This window comes from Loxodonta africana, chromosome 1, assembly GCF_030014295.1.
Source record: "Loxodonta africana isolate mLoxAfr1 chromosome 1, mLoxAfr1.hap2, whole genome shotgun sequence".
Taxonomy (NCBI): Eukaryota; Metazoa; Chordata; class Mammalia; order Proboscidea; family Elephantidae; genus Loxodonta; species Loxodonta africana.
Genome location: NC_087342.1, coordinates 220396711 through 220418572, shown reverse-complemented (window position 1 = coordinate 220418572; position 21862 = coordinate 220396711). Strand labels below are relative to the sequence as shown.

The 21862-nt window shown below is 41.6% G+C and overlaps 1 protein-coding gene across 13 annotated transcripts in view; it reads right to left on the bottom strand.

The window, feature by feature from the left end:
* MTHFD1L (methylenetetrahydrofolate dehydrogenase (NADP+ dependent) 1 like) overlaps nt 1-21862 on the bottom strand; it is a 254772-nt gene that overhangs the window by 163374 nt on the left and 69536 nt on the right. For 11 of the 13 annotated variants that reach the window (XR_010323111.1, XM_023548014.2, XM_023547905.2 and 8 more), the window contains exons 8-11: nt 13853-13964; nt 7120-7211; nt 5515-5612; nt 1692-1865 (exon numbers count right to left, since the gene is read on the bottom strand). Coding sequence is in view for 12 of the 13 variants with exons in the window: in XM_023548014.2 (XP_023403782.1) it covers nt 1692-1865; nt 5515-5612; nt 7120-7211; nt 13853-13964 (476 nt within the window). In the remaining variant the exon portion in view is untranslated. Of the gene's footprint in view, nt 1-1691; nt 1866-5514; nt 5613-7119; nt 7212-13852; nt 14954-19793; nt 19827-21862 lie in introns of those variants that run through there. The other 2 variants (XM_023548271.2, XM_023548440.2) reach the window with 2 other exon arrangements.

The window sequence follows — 21862 nt, the reverse complement described above, 5'->3', positions numbered from 1 at the left end:
GAAATGTTATATAGTTGTGAAAAATCGATACTACAGATGTCTATACTCAGTGGGGATACGCACATTGTTGGATAAACAAGTAGTTTACAGAAGAGCACATTTAGTACGATCTCATTTAAGCAAGACCGGGTCAGTGTCAAGACAGTCTTCACGACGTTAACAGTCCTTTCCTCTGCGTGGTAGGATTTGGGATGACTTAGACTTTCTTGTTCATATTTTTTTATTTTTTAAAATAATTTTACAATGACTATGTATTATTTTTAATACCAGAAAAATAAATAAAAAATAATAAAGCACTTATATTAATAATTAGGGAACCCTGGTGGCACAGTGGTTAAGGTGCTCAGCTGTGAACTGAAAGGTCGGTGGTTCAAACCCACCAGCTGCTCTGTGGGAGAACAATGTGGCAGTCTGCGTCTGTAAAGATTACAGCCTTGGAAACCCTATGGGGCAGTTCTCCATAATTTATTTAACCCATGCTCTAATGACGAGCAGTTATGGGCAAAATGGTGCCATGGTTAAGTGCTCAGATGCTAACCGAAAGGTTGGTGGTTTGAACCCCCCCAGCAACTCCACAGAAGATCTGGTGATCTGCTCTCGTAAAAATTACAGCCTAGGAAACCCTATGGGGCAGCTCTACTCTGTCGCAGAGGGTCACGATGAGTTGGAATCAACTCGACAGTGCCCAACGACAACACATGAATTATTAAATATGTAAAAAACTAAGTTAACTATTAAAGTCAAATCCAGTTATAACAAATCTCTGCCTAACAAACACATTTTTGCGTCTTAAACCTTGGCTCATATATCATAAGTAATAGTCAATGCAATGAAAGTTCAAGACAACAAAGGAATTTATATGGTTTCTTGATGTTCCCTCAGGTCACACTGAATAAATATTTGAAATCCCTTGTTTCCTATCATCGTTTCAACTAATAAGAACCTTGTGCTTGGGTGTAGTTTTTAAAAAGGCAGGGGCTGGGGGGAGAGAAAACAAACACTCATTTTCACAAAAACTATGAACATGTCTTTTATAAAACACTTTATAAAATGACGAACACAAGTGAAAATGGCCCACCGCTAGTGCTAAAATGTAAGAAAAGAGAAACGAATCTTTGTAACGTGACTATATATATGAGAAACATCAACAAGAAACATTAACAAAGAAGGATAAGCCTCACGCCATTATCTGTGCATTTTCCACTGGAATATTCAAAAAAAAAAAAGAGAAACGAATCTTTGTAACGTGACTATATATATGAGAAACATCAACAAGAAACATTAACAAAGAAGGATAAGCCTCACGCCATTATATGTGCATTTTCCACTGGAATATTCAAAATAGAACACATAAAAAAACTAAGCAGTTCAAAATATTTTACTTTCAATTCTCATTTTGCTTTTTTGTCATGAAAATTCAAAGGTGTGGGAGCAGCAGTGACCACAACACATTATGAGAAACAAACGATGAGCTGCTTGTTACACTTTGTATTTTGTGATGGAGACAAATTAGTTTGGCACTAAAAAGAAAAACCTGCCTCACGTTAATGAAGGGATGCCAAGTGCAAGGGACGCGGTACAGTCAAATGTGAGCAGAGGACGGATTTGAGGGGACTGAAGACAGACGTAAATGGGAAAGAGAGTTTTCTAAACATGTCTCCTTTGCAAAATAGTTTTAAAAGTTGGCTTACCCCGCAACTAAGACGTATTTTCCATCTGCTTGATCTTTTAACCTTTCCAGCACAGACAAACATACTTTGGCTTTGCTTTTGCCATAGATTTCAATTTCATCTGCAAGCAATCCTATCTCCTTGGCAAGAACATCCACAGCTTTTGGAGTCTGTCTTCTTGAAATCTCGATATCACTGGGGGGAAAACACAGAAGATGGAAGAGTCTTCTCAGCTTCGGTGGTCGATGCTGAAGTGAAAAACAACCATAAACCATGCCAACAACTAAATGAACACAATTGCTCTGTACAGGGTCCTTTCTCCCAAGCAGTCTTAAGCACAACTGCTAATGATTAACGTGCGTGTGAAAACAACACATCATTTTAGAAAAACCACCCAGAAAAATTCACAAAGGTCCTAGAATTCATGGGGCATGTGATGTGGGTGCAGTGATAACACCTATGCCACAAAGTGAGGGTAACTGTATATCACAACATGTCCAAAGGCCTCCTGCAAATGTAACTCCACCATCGAGCAAAATGCTTGCTTTATATGGGTCATTGCTGTGTTGGTTAACCATGACTAGAAGGGTTATTGCACAATGCTCTCCGACTGGACTAGCCACATATGTCTCTTGGCTATTCAAAAATGTGGAAATGCTATTTCGTTTTATCTGCGTCCATACTTTCCCTCTTTCTTTCCTATTTCAAGTCCAAAATCACATTTCATAATATTTAATTACATAACTGTTGGTAAAATGACCTAGGGCTCCAAGCTCAACTTTAGCTGTAGAAAATTTTAGTAGCTCCAGAGTGTCACTGGGCAAATAATTGAACTGTTCTGTTTTACTGGTAAGATGAGAACCCCGCTGCTCATCCTGCAGTCAGATTATGAAAATCAGTCTCTGTACCCATGAACTTTTCAGAGAGTGCTTTTTGGGGCTCATGTGCACAATCATTTCTTTTACCAGGGTTCGGGCCATCCATCTGGCAGGCCATCTGTGTGAGAGTGAGAATCGAAACACACACTTACTCTCTGGGCAGCAAGGGCAGACCAGAGCCTTCAGCCTGGAAGAGGAGGCAGCAGAACTGCCCTGGAAGGTTCCACACCAGAGAAGACAGCAGGGCCAGACTCAGTCTGGAGGACTTACTTTGTGGGACAGCAGTCCCTTTGCAGTGGGCTGCAGAGCCCCCTCCCCAAGGGCAGAGAGCCCCCACGCTCTTATTTTTTCTTATCTTATTGCTGACAAATCATCCCTCAGACCTGCTGTTATTGCTAGCTGTGCTGAGTGAGCCCGGACTCATAGCAACCCCCAGGCGCAATGGAACGAATCACTGCCCAGTCCTGAGCTGTCCCTATGATTGGCTGTGGATCAAACCGTGGTGATCCATAGGGTTCTCACTGTCTGATTTTCAGAAGTAGATTGCCAGCTCTTTCTTACTAGTCCATCTTAGTCTGGAAGCTCTGCCGAAGCCTGTTCAGCATCACAGCAACACACAAGCCTCCACTGGCAGATGGGTGGTGGCTGCGGGTGAGGTGCATTGGCCAGAGCTGAACACGGGTCTCCCACATGAAGATGAGAATTCTCCCACTGAACCACCAATGCCCCCACTCTCAGCTCTAATATTACCTTACTTACTCCTCCATGACCCTACAGTGATCTAACCTTGATGTCAGAGATAACAGTAAACAAACCTCAGGTGCTGGCTTCTCCAAAAAACACTAGAAAAGCTGAGTGGGAGAAGCCACCTGAGGGAGCAGGGAGAAGATACCTCGGGCCTGGGATGTGGGGCTGAGTTCACTGCTTCCAAGCCGGATGACTCTCTTTCCTCTGGTCCTCCCCTCAGTCCTCTCTAGTCCCCCCTCCTCCCAAAACTTTACTTTTCTATGAGGAGCCCTGGTGGCACAGTGGTTAAGCACTCAGCTGCTAACTGGAAGGTTGGCAGTTCGAACCCACCAGCTGCTCAGTGGGGAAAAAGATGCGACAGCCTGCTTCTATAAAGAAGCCTTGGAAACTCTATGGCACAGTTCTATTCTGTCCTGTAGGGTCACTATGAGTTGGAATCAACTCAACAGCAGCAGGTTTGGTTTACTTTTCTATACTCTTACTTCATTTTTCCTTTCTGGCTATACCTTTTATCTGTTTCTTTCTCCCTACGAACTCCTAAATTGAACAGTCTAAACTTAAAAAGTGTCCAAGATTTTCTCTTCGGTAGTTAAAGAGTCACAGTGACATCATTTTGATTTTTGGAACGATTTGTAAATTACTCAGCCTACTTTTTCTTTCCCCAGCAGCTCTAGAAGTCAAATTTGGTCAAACAAGCAAAGCACCTTTTCCCCAAGTAGAATTTATCTTGCTTTATAAAAAAAAAAAAAAAATTTTTTTATTTATATAAACACTTCGATACACAAATTGGCGGACTCTATCTTCATTGTTTTAGTTCTCTGTAAACAGAATCTATTTATTTTTTTAAAGCTAAGGGCCTATACCAGCATGAGTTCAAAAAATGAGATATTTTACTAAGCAGATTGCATAACTACATGGATAATGCCACAAAGAGTAACATTCTTCACTAGTATTTATGTATTAATGGACACAGAAGACGACTAAGATGTTTATTTCAGGGGAGAAAACCTAGCTGGAGGGTTTCACTTAGCCCGGGGGTTATCATCAAACCAGAGTGTTCAGCCTACTGCCCAAGGAAAGAGGTCAGTTCTAAACAGGGCTTCGAACCAGTTCATTCCAGTTTGATCCTCTGCTGAGAATTTGCCTTTCCATCCAGATATACTGAATCAGCATCTACATTTTAACAAGATCCCCGGGTGATTCTTATGTACACAGAAGAATTTTTAACAGATTGTCAGCAGGAGGTCGAACCAGGATGAGCCTGTTTGAAGCCTCGGTTCTAAAAAGCAACTGGTTATCAAGTGAGACACTTGTCACTCCTGAGGGGTTCATCTCCTTGATATGGACCACCTGGGGGTGCCCTGGATGAAAGGCTGGGACACCTCACTGTGGCGGGGTGGCCTGGGAGGATTCTGATTATGAGGCCAGAAAATGCATTTCTCTGGCTCAGACATCATAACTAATTGATTATCTAAATCACACGCTGAGACTACATCCTGCAGTTTGTATTTCCGAATTTATATAGAGAGAATACGTAGTTTAAAATAAGAACCAAACCACTTGCCATTAATTCGATTAGGTTTCAAGGTGACCCCGTGTGTATTAGGGTAGAATTGTGCTCTCTAGGGTTTCTAATGGCTGATTGTTGGCAAACAGCACTCTGGAGAAAATATCCATCTTGACTATCACAGACTGTCCAGTCAGATAGCATATATTTCTCTATTTTGAAGAAAACTGTGCTCGGTTCTCACATGGAATGGTGTTGGGTTTGGCTGGGCATTTACTTACAGGTTAGAAACCTACATAGTCCTTAAGACCAAGCTGACATGTGTTGGGCATTTCTAACACTGAAAAGCATTTTCTGAATAGCACATCACTGTAATTTGTCAAATCTACGGCACCGTTATTTTAGGGACCACTCAGAAGAAAAGAGCGCCATGGAATACAGGGTACATCATTGACTGTAACATGCATCCAGATTTCAGAAATGAAAAAATATGCCTTGCAGAATTGACAGTATATGGTAAACATACATGTTCGTTACTGTTTAAATTTGGAAGATGTATGAAGAACAAATGGTGCAGCAATTCACTTAGGGAAGATTATCTAGCAACAAAACCATAGTGCTTTTAAGTTGTCCCCCCAACCCAGTAGATAACTTTGGACATCTAAGGCGTGTCAGGGAGCTGACGTCAGTATAAAAACATCACCAGCGGTACCTTGGCACAGGTGACAGAGGCTGAAGTTTCAAACAGTGAAGCCTCCACCTGGTGTACTGCTGTTCACGAAGCCATCTCCTTCCACTGCTGACCACGTTCTTCAGAGAGAAGAGAAAGGACAACTTCAGTCACGGAGGTAAAAACTGACAGAGTATGTATTTCAGTCAGGAAAACAGTTTTCAGGGATGGTGTATCATGAAAAGGATTATGAAGCTGCACGACAAACCAAGTGAATATCAGGAATAATTTTATTCACATGGAATTAGATTTATAGTTTTTTTCTTTTTAAGTAAGGAAAATGTGACATATATGTACTATTAAGATTGTTTAAGTAGTGCTCACTAATGGCTTCAAGTACACGGTGAAGATTATTCTGAGTGGGTTCTTCATCTCATTTAGAAAAGGCAAAGGACGAAAACATGAGTCTGCATGAATGACCGGATTCGAGGCCCAGCCGGCAAACAGCAACACCACTTCAAGTACAATGTATAAGCCTTCTACAGTTGTAGAAAAGTACTAAATTTATTAAACAGTGATATTTATATATATATACACACACACATATATATACATATCTATACATTATAAATAAGAAAAAAAAGAAATCAAAATAAATGGAAACAAAATTTGGCTTTAGCTGAATTATATAATCCTTCCAGAAATGTGATCCCATTTTGAAATAAACGAAGTTTATGACTTTTTACATAAGAAAGAAATATATTAAAACTTGCTTCTGTTTAACTCTGTCGTAATAGAAATGAGACGTTCAGGTTTCTCTATTGCCGGTTAATGCCACGGCCAGCAGTCACTCGCACCGCACGCTCCAATAGCACCAGAACGCTCGGCTTATTTAGTGGATAGCTGCAGAACTCAGGCGTCAGGCCACACGGACGGTCGTGGTCTGAAAAGCTGTCCACAAACTCTTTAACACTCCTGTCTTCAAGAGGTGAGCACGGTCCCCCCTTTCCCTTGAATGGGAGCTAGCTTAATGACTCGCTTCTAACAAGGAAAAAGGAAGTAAGTGTGTGACTGTGGAGACTAGGTCATAAAACCTCCTGTGGTCTCCTTCTTGCTCTCTGTCTTGGATCACTTGTTGTGGGGGAAGTTACCTGTCACGTCGTTAGCAGCCCTCTGGAGAGGTCCAGTCAGCCTACCAACAGCCAATGAGGACTTAAATACCACATGCCAACAGCCATTAAGTGCGCCCTCTTGGAAGTGGACTTTCTGGCCCCAGTCAAGCCCTAGCTGACATCTTGATTTCAATCCCATGAGAGATCCTGAGCCAGGACGATTTCTGGCCCACAGAAACTGTGAGATAATGAATGTTATTGTTTTAAGTTTTGGAGGTAGTCTTGTTACACAGACCCTGGTTTGGTCCTTGGCTCCATATTTGTGTGATCACAGGCAAGGAGCCTAATTTTTCTAAGTCTCAGTTTCCTCATCTGTCAAATGGGTGTAACAGTACTTATAGGATTATTGTGATTTAATTCTCACAGTGTAAAATGTTTAACATTGTGCCGGGTAAAAAGAAAGTAACCCCAGACTGTTGGGAAATACTAGTCAAAGCTCTAAACCCAAAATTCTTCAGAGCTGTGTCATGCAAACCTGAATCCGCAGAGCTGCAGCAAGGAGGCTCACATCATCTTCTACAATGAGACCACTAGAATGTACCCTGGGAGACCCACATTCAAGTTTCCCTGAAAAACATTTGAGAGAAGGGGGAAAAGACTTTCAGGCATATTATGTACAACCAAATGCTCCTTTAAAAAAGGATATCATGCTTGGTAAAGGAAAGGGTCAGTGAAAAAGAGGGACCCCTCCATGAGATGGGTTGGCACAACAGCTGCAACAATAGGCTCGAACATACCAGCAATTCTGAAGATGGCACAGGACCGGGCAATATTGCCTTCTGTTACACATAAGGTAGCCACGAATCGAAGCTGACTCGACAGCAATTAACAACAAAAAGCCAGCACACTGAATAACGCCTCATTTTTCAGCCTGAGCAGCTCAGATGCCAGGTCAGAGCTGCAGGTGGGTCACCAGGCTCTGGGACAGCCTCGGGCTCTGGCTGGCCTGTTCCATATTTTACATTAGAGAGATGTCCATCTCAGCTACTAACCTGGGATAAAGGGATGTCTAATTAAATAAAGCTCATACGCTTTGGGAAACTATCTCACACTGAAACCAGTGAGAAATTTCTAGGCACACGGTCCCTTCAAACGACTCCAAGTATTACATCGTGATTTTTAAAAAATATGACACACTTAGAGACATAAACGGTAGCTCAAAACCATTCACAGTGGACATTTGCTACACTCAATTTGGAAGAAGGATGGCCTGGTAGCTCGAGCCACAGTCTTCACACTTGGACCTGGATTACAATCCTGCCTCCACCTCCTACTAGCAATTGTGACTTCAGACTCTTCAGTTAACGTGAGTAATATCAACCTGATGGAATTTTGTGAGTTAAATGGGATTTTTAAGGTACGTAAACCAAAAAACAAAAAAAACAAACCCATTGCCATTGAATCAATTCCAACTCAGCGACCCAACAGGGCAGAGGAGAACTGCCCTACAGGGTTTCCAAGGAGCAGCTGGTGGATTCGAACTGTCAGCCTTTTGGTTAGCAGCCAAGCTCTTAACCACTATGCTACCAGGACTCCATAAAGGGCTTGGCATATTGTGTGTGTGTGTGAGTGCATGTGTGTATGTTTAAACTATTAGCGTGAAAATACTGCTTGGAAGAAAGGGAAGGGGAAACTCAGAATTATTTCTTATCCTTCTTGGTTTTCTGACATGTATATATTTTATTGGAAGTATCTATAACCTTCACTAGACAATATATACCAAATGGAAGCAATTTCACTTGTGGGTACAAAGTATAAGAAAGCAAACTAAAACACCTATACAATAAACTCAAAAGTGTTATTTGAAAGATCAAGCTTTTTTTGGCAATTTAAAAACTTCCTGTGATCTGACCAATTTTCCATCAAAACTGAGAAATCACATGTTAGGATATTAGCTTCAGGGATTTCCTGGTTTTCAAAACAGAAGGGTGTTTATAAATATCTTTACAATTCCTTTAGTAAGCACTTAAAAAATTTATGCAAAGTAAACACGGGTAAAATGATTTAGGCTGCATCTTCCCTTCGAAAAATGAAATATTTCTAACAGCAACTTTTTTGAATTAAGAGGCCATTTTCTGGATGGTGCCTGGCTACCATTACTGAATGTTTTGGTCAAAGATTCTATAGAAGAATTCTGATCAAAGAGGGGAAAATGTAGTACAGAATTTAAAATTCTCATGGATTCCAGACTTCCTGGAGCCATGAAAGTTGAATGAACCCCTGAAACTACTGCCCTCAGATAATCTTTAAACCTTAAACCAAAATATCCCTTGAAGTCTTTTTAAAACCAAACAACAGTTTAGCTTAACCAGTAAAAAATGTCTGCCTTGATTATGCCCTTTTAAGAACTATCTATATGTGATCAGACTGACAACAGCAACTCGAAATTAGATAGAATCCTTAGAGGGCTGTGAGTTGATGTTAATGGGGAGGAGCAACTCAGAAAAGTAGGGTGAGAATGGTTGCACAACTCAAAGAATGTAATCAATGTCACTAGATTGTATATGTAGAAACTATTGAATTGGTCAATGTCTTGCTGTCAGATTTGCAACCACATCATCAAAATTAATAAAATAAAATAATGTTTTAATAATTCTGCCCATCAAGTACTGTGCTGGGACTCCACCCTTCACCTGCCTGGAGACTATTGTAAGAATGGAGAATGCAAGCTCGCTGAGATGGCTGTAAAATATAGACAGGTCTCGCTACTTATGTGGGTCTCTTTTTTCTCCTGGAGTCTGAAATAAAAGTGGACAAAGAGGAAATTTTTTTTTAATTAAAAAAAAACAAACCATTTTCTTCTTTTTTTGGACCATTCTACTCTTAAATAATCCATTTTGCTAATAGTCGTTTGCAAGAAAGTGCACAAAACACTTAAGAGAACGTGTTTTATGAAGTTCCACTGTCACGTGTATTAAGGGTGTTGGAAAATCATTTCCCCCAGGTCTTGTTTTAAGAATAACAACACTTCAATTTTATAAATCATATTAGGCAAAAGACAAGAGGCTAGAGAATGAGACAGAATTGTTTTGTTTTGTTTTAACTGCTAGCGAGTTACTCTAAGGCCTTATCTAAACACGATGGAAAAGAAATGTACTTCTCATTCTTATCTCCATCTTTAAATGATAGAGAAATTAAAAAAGCAAACAAACCTGCATTCTAGAAGCCGGTATCAGCTTATAAACGCATGTTCCCAGAATATTATCACAGATACCTGTGTGAGCGAAGAATATTCCACCTACAGAGTCATACAGTAAATAGTTCCTCCCATAATTTCACCCACTGCCTTAAATAAAATGGAACTTGGCTAACGCGAGGCAATGCTGTTTTGAGAAACTATATGATTCCCGATATGGGATCTGTGTGGAATCTGTATATCTACTTTGAGAAACTCTATGATTATTTGTGAGATTACACTGTCTCATCGATAATCTCGGTAAACGTAATGAGCTACATGAAGAGTAGGTGCTATTAAGAAAACTCTTATCGTACCTAGAAAACTGGAACATTGAAACCTCCCTGTTTTAAAGTCCAAACATTAGGCTAACACAATAGAAGCGTGAACAGATTCAACAAGTCAGGTGTAATTGTTTTCCAAGCACTCCTTCTGGGATATCAGCTACTGGGAAAATCTCTCCTGGAATTAGGTATTCAATAAAATGCCCCTACAGAATGATCTGATCATAAACCCACATCCCATCTGTTTTTACAGGAGGAAAAAAACCCCTACAAGACTAAGATGAGAATGAAAATTTCATTAAAACTTTGCCTTCACCCAATCACAAGTTTATTAAAAATCCTTCTCCTGAGCTGAAGTTTAAATACAAGCACGTTTTCTGTTAACAGTGCTCAAAAAAGTCTACTCATTTCTTTTACGTAGCAAGAGTATGAAAAAAGAGAGGACAAGCCTTCTTTCTCCAAAACTCTGATTGATTAAATTTTCATACTAAAATTAAAACTTTGAATATTTAGAAATGTAATGCTATTATAAACAGTGTGTTCACCCATTTATTCCACATAGCATTTTTCATCTTTGTCTCAACAGCTGTCCTGTCAGTCTTGGTTTCTAAATAGGAGACAAGTTCAAGGAAATAGCTCTAAGTCTGCAACTAACTTAAAACTACAACCAGAGTACAATTCTGAGTTCATATTTACTCACTCACTCAACACTCAAGATTTACCGAGCACTTACTACGTGTCAAGGAGCCCTGGAGGCACAGTGGTTAAGCGCTCGGCCACTAACTGAAAGGCTGGCAGTTCGACCCACCAGGTGCTCCTCAGGAGAAGTGGCTGTCTGTTTCTGTAAGGGTTTACAGTCTTGGAAACCCCATGGGGCAGTCCTACTCTGTCTTACAGGGTCGCTAAGAATCGGAGTTGACTTGATGGCAATGGGTTATTATATGTCAGGCACTATTCTGGGCACTGGGACTCAAAAATGATCAAGAAAAAATGAAATAACTACTCAATACTCTTCTGGACCAAATAAATTCAAGATGAGTAAACGGCAATCTTTCTACCCACAGAATTGTTCAATGAAAATATAATGCCTTGGATTTCCCCCCTCCCAAGAGAATTGTTATACTGAAATCTAATGTTTTAAGGCTGCCTTTTTCAAAAACAAGGGTTCTAAAAAGAAGCCTCATTAAAAATAAGGCACATTTCCAAACCAGATGAATGGCAATAGAAGAGACATGATGAGAATGTTCATGCCCTATGAAGGATGTAACCATGTCACTGCACAATTTGCATAGAAACTGTTGAGTGGGAACCTAGACTGCTGTGTAAACCTTCACCAAAAACACAATAAATGATTTTTAAATAATAATAAGGCACATTTCCACTACTGAATACATATGTCATTTTCATATAATCGTATGGTTCAAAAGGAGCCCAAAAGATCATCGCAGTGTCTGCTATCTCCAGCTAGGATGGTGCCAAGGTTGCTCTAAATGTTGACGCTCTAACAAAAACAAGGCCTGGAGTCCCTGAGTGGTACAAATGGTTAGGTGCTTGACTACTAGCTGAAAAGTAGGCAGTTCAAATCCACCCAGAGGTGCCTGGAAGACAGGCCTGGTGATCTGCTTCTGAAAGATCACAGCCTTGAAAACGCTACGGAGCAGTTCTACTCTGACACACGTGGGGTCACCAGGAGTCAGAATCGATGAGATGGCAACAACAAAAAAACAGCAAGCAAATATTACAGCAAAGACATATTTGCTTAAAAAGAAACAGAAAAAAAAAAAAACCCTGTAACTGACTGATAATCTGAGACTCTGAGCAGAGGTACAAAGCTGTCCTGTCCACCACTAGTGAGCTAAGCCTTAGTTTTCTCAGGGGAAAGGAAAAAAAAAAAAAAAGTTACACTCAGGAGCTACACATGTTTTAAAGAAGTTATTTAGTTCTATTTGCTAACAGTGAGCCATGATACTGCACCTTTAACTGCTTCATCAGAGGGCAGTAGTGGTTCAGTGCTAGAATTCTCCCCTTCCGTGTGGCAGACCCGGGTTCCAATTCTGTCCAGGGCACCTCACACACTGCCACCAACCATCTGTCAGTGGGGGCTTGCATATTGCTATGATGCTGAACAGGTTCCAGTGGAGCTTTCAGACCAAGACAGACTAGGAAGAAAGATGATCTGGCAATCTACTTCCAGAAATTGGCAGTGAAAACGCTATGGAACCTGTTGTGGATGGGGTCACCATGAGTTGGAATGGACAGTACCTAACAACAGTAACAACTGCTTCATTCATCTGTGTGTTCTTAACACAAAGCAAAGAATATGAGCATCCTGGCAAGCTCACGAGTACCTCACTTTGACGATCCAATTCACCCTGTGCAGTCTGGTCTCAAGCGATTTTAATCTGAGATTTTAATCTGACTGACTGGTGGGATTCCGGGACACTAAGAAGCTACCTTTCCTAGGAGGGAGGGCCAGTATCAATCCCTGGGTACAGCTCACTCTCTTTAGCGGGATTGGCTAGTTTCCAGACCTAAAACTCAACTATGGCACTGGCAGAGCTGAAAGAGGGCAGAAGTCTCCATCCACCCAGGCTGAGTTCTGACAGCTTTGGGGAAAAAGGCTGCCCCTGGGCCTCCAGCTCAGCTCAGTACAGTCCTCTTCTCCAACTGGAGTCTGAAGCCCAAGGCCAAAGGTAACAAGGAAGGAGGGTGCCTTTGCCTCTCTTTGCCATGGTTCCTTGTATACATATTACTTAGGTACTTGATGAGAGACCTGGGTATGGTCCACGGCTTCATTACATCAGAGTGTCCTTTTGCAGCTCAGAAAAGGGTACCCTCCCTTGTTCAGCTCCCACTGGGCCCCTTGGCTGGGTACCCCGGTATGGGGCCAAGATGAGCTAGGCTATAAAGTGGGCTTGCTGTGGTCCAGGGCACTCCTGGATCACTTGGTGAAATACCATCAAATAGAACCCCAATCCCAACACCGCTTCTGTTTCTAATGGTGATTTTCAAACTGCTCTCTGAGGTAACTTTGGAGCTCCAGAGAAGTGGTTCAGGGGTCACCTGAAAGGGGAAATGAAGGAGACGGGAGGTCTGGGTCTCCATTCCCACCTTCCCAGCAACTCTGCTTCCATATGTTTTTACTTACTGGGATTCAGCTAAGGTTTCTTTGGAAGAAGGGACTGTGCTGCTTTCTCAAAGACTGAAAACCACTACTATTAGCTTATCTTAAACAAACAAACCAAAAACACCAGTTGCCATCAAATCAACTCCGACTCATGGAGACCCGTGTGTGTCAGAGTAGAACTGTGCTCCGTGGGGTATTCAATGACTGACTTTTTAAAAGCAGTCCACCAGGCCTTTCTTCCAAGGCACCTGCAACCTTCCAGTTAGTAGCCAAGTGCTTAACCGTTGGTGCCACCCAGGGACTTAGTTTATCTTACATATGTACAAATTATTTACTTGTGGACACAACTGACTTGACTGCCAGATGCTAGAGCCTAGCAAGGGGACGTTTCCAACGTGGGAGGAGGAAGCAGCCACTGCGCTGCCATCTTGGCTCCTCTTTGCCTAACAAGCAACCCCCAAGTGTATGTACACTGACATTCTAAGGTTCCTATACCGTATACTTATGTTAATAACTACCAATATTTCAGGAACACACTCTCTTCTGAACGCATGAGGCTGACGTTTTTCACGACAATCTTACCTATTTTTATCAGCATCTGCACCAACATTAAGACACTTACCTGAGAGAAAGTCATGGGAACAACTGAGAACTGTAGTCCCTGGTTGTATCCAAGCAAGGGGAATCTCTTCTGGCTTGGGCGAGCCTAAGACCACAATGTTAGCCTCATGAAGCTAAAAAGAAATAGAAAAAAAAAAAAAAAAACCACACATTTTCATCTGTAGCATAAAGACACAGCTAAATATTCTGGTTAAATGCTGCAATGTAAAAGATAGCCATCACAGTTTCAGAGTTTTGCTCCGAACTGCTGACATGGGCAAAATTGTTTCACTAATTCAAGTATATGTATTAGTATGAGGGCAGTGGTGGCTCAGTGGTAGAATTTCCACCTTCCACGCGGGAAACCCGGGTTTGATTCCCAGCCAGTGCACCTCGCACCTCATGCATAGCCACCGCCCATCAGTTGAGGCTTGTGTGTTGCTATGATGCTGAATAGGTCTCCGCAGAGCTTCCTGACTAAGATAGACTAGAAAGGCCTCATGATACACTTCTGAAAATCACCCAACAAAACCCTGTGGATCACAATGGTCTAATCCGCAGTCGATCACAGGGATGGTGTAGGACCGGGCAGTGTTTCATTCCGTTGTGCGTGGGGTCGCCGTGAGTCAGAGGCTAACTCGACAGTAGCTAACAACAACAACATATCTATTAATATAAACAGAACATGAGGATCACATCCTAGAAAAAAAGGAAATTGGACTTTAAAATTTCCTTAATCACTTCGGTATATACATCGTGTGGCATATTATCGTTTACATATACTTACCACTAACCACAGCATTAGGTAGGTTTTTTTTTAACCACAGTATCAAGAAAAAAGCTAAGGATGGGGAAAAGAGAACCATACTGATGGAAGGAGGCTGGAAAGGCGGGCTGGGGTGGCATCCTGATTGAGGAAAGGGCTACGGAGGAAACCGTGGGTTTTTGTTGGAAAGCCAGGTAAGGTCTGCATAGTACAGGGGCCTGCAGCCAGTACAACTGCACAATCAAAATTAGACCCACATGAAACTTTTACTCCGTCTTGGAAGGGCTTCCAGGAGCCTGGGAAGAAATCTCACTTCCTTTAAGGCCTGGTTAGTCTCTTCTCAAAGTGCTCATTTTTCTGAGAAAGAGAAAAGAATGCAATCACTGCTATAGAACACATCCATCATGTCCACCCTGTTCTGATTTTGACGATGCAGTGCTGGAGGAAAAGGCCAGGTAGGGCAGTTTGATCTAGGCCTTGGCTCTCACCTCAACCAAACAACGACCACCCATGGGGTCCCAGTTAGCACCCAATGATTTCAAACTGGATTCATATGTGGAGGACAAGAGGCAAAAAAGGAATCTTAGACTTGTGGGGGAAAATAGCCATGACTGTGCATGTCAGCTAGGTGCTGTAAATATTATCTCATTTCCTATCCTGACTGTGTGAGGCTGTTACTATACTCATTTAATAGACAAGGAAACTGAGGTATATAGGCTTTAAGTAACTTGCATGTAAGTATGTACTGGTGCCCCTAGAGTACCCGGTCTTGGAAATGTGCTATGAGGTGGAAAGAGATTAAAGGTGCCCTGCCCTTAACTTTCCCACACTGATGGCCATTCCCCCCACTGCTTTGTCTAAGGATCTGATGTCCTGTAACTGACTGCAGACTCTCTGGGATCAAACAAGGTCCCTAGGTAGGACAAATGGTTTGCACTCGAATACTAACTTAAAAGTTGGTGGTTCAAACCCACACAGTGGTACCATGGAAGAAAAGAAAAAAAATTAATAAATACAGTTATACGTCGTTTAACGTCCACGATATGTTCTGTGAAGTGGCACATATGTGTTCTGGATGTTGTGTGAACACTATATTATGAATGAAATTCCTTTCAGGCATTCGCTTCTAAAATAAGAAGGCTTTGTCCATATTAAAAGTTTGCTGGGGTAAATAACCTCCCTCTCCAACCTGGTGGTGTAGTGGTTAAGAGCCATGGCTGCTAACCAAAATGTCGGCAGTTCAAATCTACCAGGCGCTTCTTGGAAGCTCTGTGGGGCAGCTCTACTGTGTCCTATAAGGTTGCTATGAGTTGGAATCGCCTCAGTGGCAGTGGGTTTGGTTTGGACAGTTAGTTCATCTAAGGTTTCAACAAATTCTTCTGTTACCTTGGCATCAGCACTCGCAGGCTCACCGCTCACTTTCACATTATGCAGCATAAAACCTCTGAAGTGCCTGAACCACCCAGCGCCGGCACTAAACTTGATATCACAGACTGGTCCTGTTTTTGCTTTTAAGCACCTCAAAGAAGCTCTGTGCCTTAGCAGTGATGTCCACGTGCTGAGAGGGACTTGCTTTTGTGTTTGGCCCTCAATCCACGTCATTAGCAATTTCTCCATAGCTTGACATAGCTCCTCTCACGTTTTCATTAGCCTTGTAGCTTTAGGTAGAGCCGATCCTTTAAAAGCTCGGAGAACTTTTTCTCTGTTTTTAAGGACTGTCATGATTGTCAAGTGTGACATGCCTAAATCCACTACATCCTGTTCTCCGATCAGGATTTCTGAACTCTATTGTATCTTCAGGGACGATGGACGTATATGTGGTGGAACATTGTCCAGACAGACATTATGCAGCCATGCCTGTCAACGATCACACTCTACATGTCCTTACCCATTCTCAGCTAGGGCAGGCTGATTGCTGAGCACCTCAGGGAAGCACCAGGCCGGTTCCTGAACCTGAGAACTTTAAACACTGTGTGGACAAGGGGATGTACCAGCTGATGTCTTTCAGGACTCTTGGGATAAGAGACAGCAATGAGGAAGCCCAATCCATGGTAGTCCTACCTAGTTGATAAACAAGAAGCCAAGATCTAGAGCAGTTCCAAGTTCCCCTGGTGGAGGAGGAGTACACCAACAATTAAAATACTTGTCTTTTCATACCGCTGACAAGGCCAGCTTTTAAAAATTAACACCCCACCCAAGAGTATGGCCCCTGGACACCTTTTTAACTCAGTATTGAGGTCACTCCTGAGGTTCACCCTTCAGCCAAAGATTAGACAGGCCCATAAATTAAAACGAGACTAAAAGGGCACACCAGGCCAGGGGCAAGAATGAGAAGGGAAGAGGGGATGGGAAAGCTGGTAACAGGGAACCCAAGGTCGAGAAGGGGAGAATGTTGACATGCTGTAGGGCTGGCAACCGATGTCACAAAATAATATGTGCATTAATTGCTTAATGAGAAACTAATTTGCTCTGTAAACCTGTATCAAAAGTACAATTAAAAAAATACCCCAGAGATATTTGATCTACTGGATCACGCAAATAGAAAAAAGGGTATTAACATTCACTGAGGATCCACTAATAAGCCAAAAATATTACTTGCTTTTTGGTATTTGACTGTATTAAAGCAGGAAGTGAAAGATTACATCTAAGTGGTGTGGCAGTGAATCTACTTTATTAAACACATTAGAAAGATAAAAAAAATTTCCACCAAAACATTTGTCTAAATGTTTTCTTTTGCTAAACTACAGAGCTGTAACACTGTCAAACAAAATGAAGACATTTATAGACAAGATTACTCGTCACCTTGTCTGTTAAGCTGCCCGTGCTATCTACCGATAGATCCGAAAAGCAGCCAGAATTTTGGGTGGGATCATATTTAGGGGGGAAAATGTTCTGATGAGAAGAGAGTTTTTAGACATCTATTTAAAAAAGTATTCCTTCATTTACATATACCACTGTCAGAAATTCAATCATGCACTAAAAAAGCCCGTTGCCGTCGAGTTGATTCTGACTCATAGCAACCCTGTAAGATAGGGCAGACTGCCCCACAGGGTTTCCAAGGCTGCACTGATGGACAGAATGGAAGCAGAGATGATAAAGTACATGATAAAGCAAATATTCCAAAAGTTAATTATAAAATATAGGTAGTAGGTATGCCGATGCTCACTGAAAAATTCTTTTCAGTGTGTTTGAAATTGTTCATAATAAAATGTTGGAGAAAAAAAAAAGATCTGCAGACAGGAATCACCATTTTGCTACATTTTCATGCACAATAGCAAAAACAGAACATGTTAATATGTATTCAAAAAAAGGTTGTTAAAACGATCAAGACTGAAATGTTCATTTTGGAAACAGCCAAGGAGTACAGGTTGACACAAGTCCCCCTAGGAACACGTAGTTTACTATGCTTGGTGTCTTTGATACTGCCTGTTCTTTTCATTACCTATAAATCTTATTTCCACCCCTGAACTCCATACTCACACACAACCTTAAGTGAGCAATGCTAATAAGCAACTGGGGGACAGTTAATCCCACAGAGGACAAACATCCCCTCCCTTCGCAAGGATCACTACTTAGATACTGATTATTTCTGGAAAGGAAAAGTGCTAGATGCTTAAATCAATAAATAACCCACAAAGGACGAAGGGAAATTTTAATGAGCTACAATTCAAGAATTATCATCTCACTGGCTGTTCCCACTTTCCTCCTCCCAAATGGGAAAGGTCCTGGCCAAAGTCTGACTTGAAACTTTACCTCATAACAAAATATTGCTTTCTCTGCTGAGACTTGAGTGGAAGCAGCTTGAAGAGAACCACCCATTCCCCAGACAGGGGACCAAATGTTAAAACAATAGCAAGACACAGATATGCAGACATTTAACAGTGTTAGTGTGGGAGTTACCATATAGTTTAGATAACATGAAAACTATTTTCTCTGAGTCAGTGATTTTTAAGAGGGAGGTGGAGGCAAGCACGAGAATATGCAGAGAGAGAGGGCAGATATTATTTGGATATTGAATATCATAATTTTATACCTAGAAAATAAACTGCAGTTTTAAAAATTTAAACTACAAGAAGTGCATCCCCATGCTCTATTCTAGAACACAGAACTGATCTGCTCTCAACGTGTTCCAAAGGGCACAGAAGAAAATCTTAGGTGTGAGATTTGTGTACATATCAAAAGAGGGGATGGGTTAAAAAAAATGGTTCAGAGGTATTTCTCAGCAAAGACGTGCTTCAGAATAAAAGTGACCTGGAATTCTTTAGTGAATATACTCACTCATCTGACATCTTTGGGTACCAGCTGGGGCAGACACCAAAGTAGCTGAGGGTCTGAAAATAAAAATCCAGTCCCTGTCTCCACGATTTTTGAGCTAAGATTTGCAAGATGGAGGGGCAGAGGCCAAGACACCGGGATATGAGAAGAAAATATTAAACGGTCAATTCCAACTTATTTTTCTAAACGTGGAGTCCCTGGGTAGCATGAACGGTCAAGCGCCCAGCTGCTAACCAAAAAGTTGGCAGTTCAAGTCCAACCAGAGGTGCCTCCGAAGGCCTGGCAATCTACTTCAGAAAAATCAGCCACTGGAAACCCTAAGGAGTACAGTTCTACTCAGATACACATGCGGTCTCCATGAGCCAGAATCAACTCAATGGCAACTTTTTTTTTTTTTAAATGGTTTAGTTTTAACACACAGATTGACATTGGCATTCTCGATCAGTTCCTGTGTGTCAGCTGGTCAAATGTCACACCCAGTGAGTACAGGTAAGGGTCCTGAAGGAAGAAGGGTAGGGTCAAAAACACCAAAGTGCTGACATTGTCCTCTTGCTTGTTACTCGTTCTTTCACTTTCAATGAACTGGGATGCACTGTGGTGTACATAAGCCAGTTAAACGTGGCCTTACCAAAAATATAAAAATAAAAACTGTTGCCGTCAAGTTGATTTTGACTCATGGTGACCCCATATGTTACAGAGTAGAACTGCTCTGTAGGTTTTCCAGGCTATAATCTTTACAGAAGCAGATCACCAAGGGAGCCACTGGGTGGGTTCGAAACACTAACCTTTTCATTAGCAGCTGAGCGCAAACCTTTTGTGCCAGCCAGGGGTAGGAGGCTTTAGAGATCGCATAATATTCCAAAGTAGAGTCTTCGCGATGCTTAGAATGGGAGAGGGTGTGTCCGTGAAAATCTTATATAGCACAGAGGCTGCTTAACTATCTCATGGCAAAGTCCTAAAAGAGATGTTATAAACTTTCCTTTTATAACAGTCAACATTTCCAAATTTTCTGACCTTTTTGTTTTCATACAGCAAGTTATTTATCAACATATACATTTAACTGGTTTAATAAACGGGCGTATTCAAGAAAGTCTAATATTGCAAAATGAAGTAGTTAGGTAGAAAGGCCATTTTGAATACCTAAACCCCAGTCATTGACATTCTGAATGACTTTTACCATTCTGAAAAGTTTTTTTTTTTTTTTAAATTGTACTTTAGATGAAGGTTTATAGAACAAACTAGTTTCTAATGAAACATTTAGTACTCATATTGTTTTGTGACATTGATGGCAACTTCACGACATGTCAACGCTCTCCCTTCTCAAGCTCAGGTTCCCGAACACCAGCTTTCCTGTGCCCTCCTGCCTTCTAGTCCTTGCTCCTGGGCTACTGTGCCACTGTCGTCTCATTTTGTTTTATGGGCCTATCTAATTTTTGGCTGAAGGGTGAGCCTCAGGAGTGACTTTATTACTGAGCTAAAAGCATGTCTGGGAGTCATATTCTTGGGGTTTCTCCAGTCACTGTCAGGCCAGTAACTCTGGTTTTTTTCTGTAAGTTAGAATTTTGTTCCACATTTTTCTCCAGCTCTGTTTGGGACCCTCTACTCTGATGCCTGTCAGAGCAGTCAGTGGTGACAGCCGGACACCATCCAGCCATGCTGGACTCAGTCTGGTGGAGGCTGTGGTGGTTGTGGTCCATTAGTCCTTTGGACTAATCTTTCCCTTGTATGATATGCCTTGGTGATTTTCCTTTGAGGTCTATCCTAAATGGGGTTCACTGAGCTTTTCGGATGGTCAGTCTTTCATCTTTCATGATATTAGGTAAGTTTTCTGTCAGAAATTTTTCGATGATTTTCTCCGTGTTTTCTGTATTCTCCCCGTTCTGGAACTCTAATCATTCAGAAATATTTGCTTTGGACTGTCTACCACATCATTCTCAGTGTTTCTTCATTTTTCTTCATTCTTTTCTCTGATTTTTCTTCAAACAAAATGACATCCACGTATTTGCCTTCAATTTCATTGATCCTGTCTTCCACTGTTTCAAACCTGCTCCTCGGACCTTCTATGACACTGTCCATTTCTGAAATATTGTGGTTTATCTTCTGGTTTTCTAATTGCTGTTTTTGTATGATTTCTAGTTGCGAATTTATTTTGACTTTTTGTTCCTGTACTATTTTCCTGAATTCTTCCATTGTTTTGTCTGTCTTTTCCATGACTGTATCTATTTCTTTCTCATTTTTGTCTACTTTTTCCTTCAAATCTTGGATAGCTCTGTATGTTAAAGATTTGAATTTCCTATAAGGTAGTTTCAGTGCCTTTTCTTCTGCTAAAAGGTCATCTGGTGTTTTATTTTGGACACCTACTGGAACCATCCGGTCCTGTTTATTTATATGTTTTGGCATCGCCTGCTGTCTTCAGGATGTTCGGTAGTCATTTTCTTCACTTATTGATTTTAAATTATTTTGTTTCATCCTGCTTTTTTGTTTTATTTGGTTATGTCTGAGCAAGCAGGCTGGGCATTTTTTGTTGTTTGCCTGTCTGTGGGCACAATACTTCTCACCACCTTGTCTAATGGACAGAGCCAGTCACTCAGCAATGGTGCAGCAGGGCAAGTCCAGCAGGAGGGGTGGCTGGGATGGGTTGTTTGTGGTGCATACTGGGGCTGATGGTGTGAGCCTGGGGGTCAGTACAGGGCAGGTTCTGGCAGGCCATGCCTGTGCTGCTTGGGGATGTGGTGTTCAGCACACAGTGCAGATAGGCAGGACGGAGGGTGGAGGTTGTGATGTGTGGAGCTAAGTGGATGTGGGAAAGAAGACAAAGAAGAGAGAGAAACAGCAGCCAAAAAAAAAAAAAAGTGCTGAAGTAGCCTGCTGTCATAGTGGTGCAGACCTGGAAAAGCCGTGTGCTGGTGGTTTTCTACCCAGGTGATGAGGCACAGCCTGTCAAGAAGGGACAGATATGGCACATGCAGCTGGATGGGTGGGAGAAAGGAA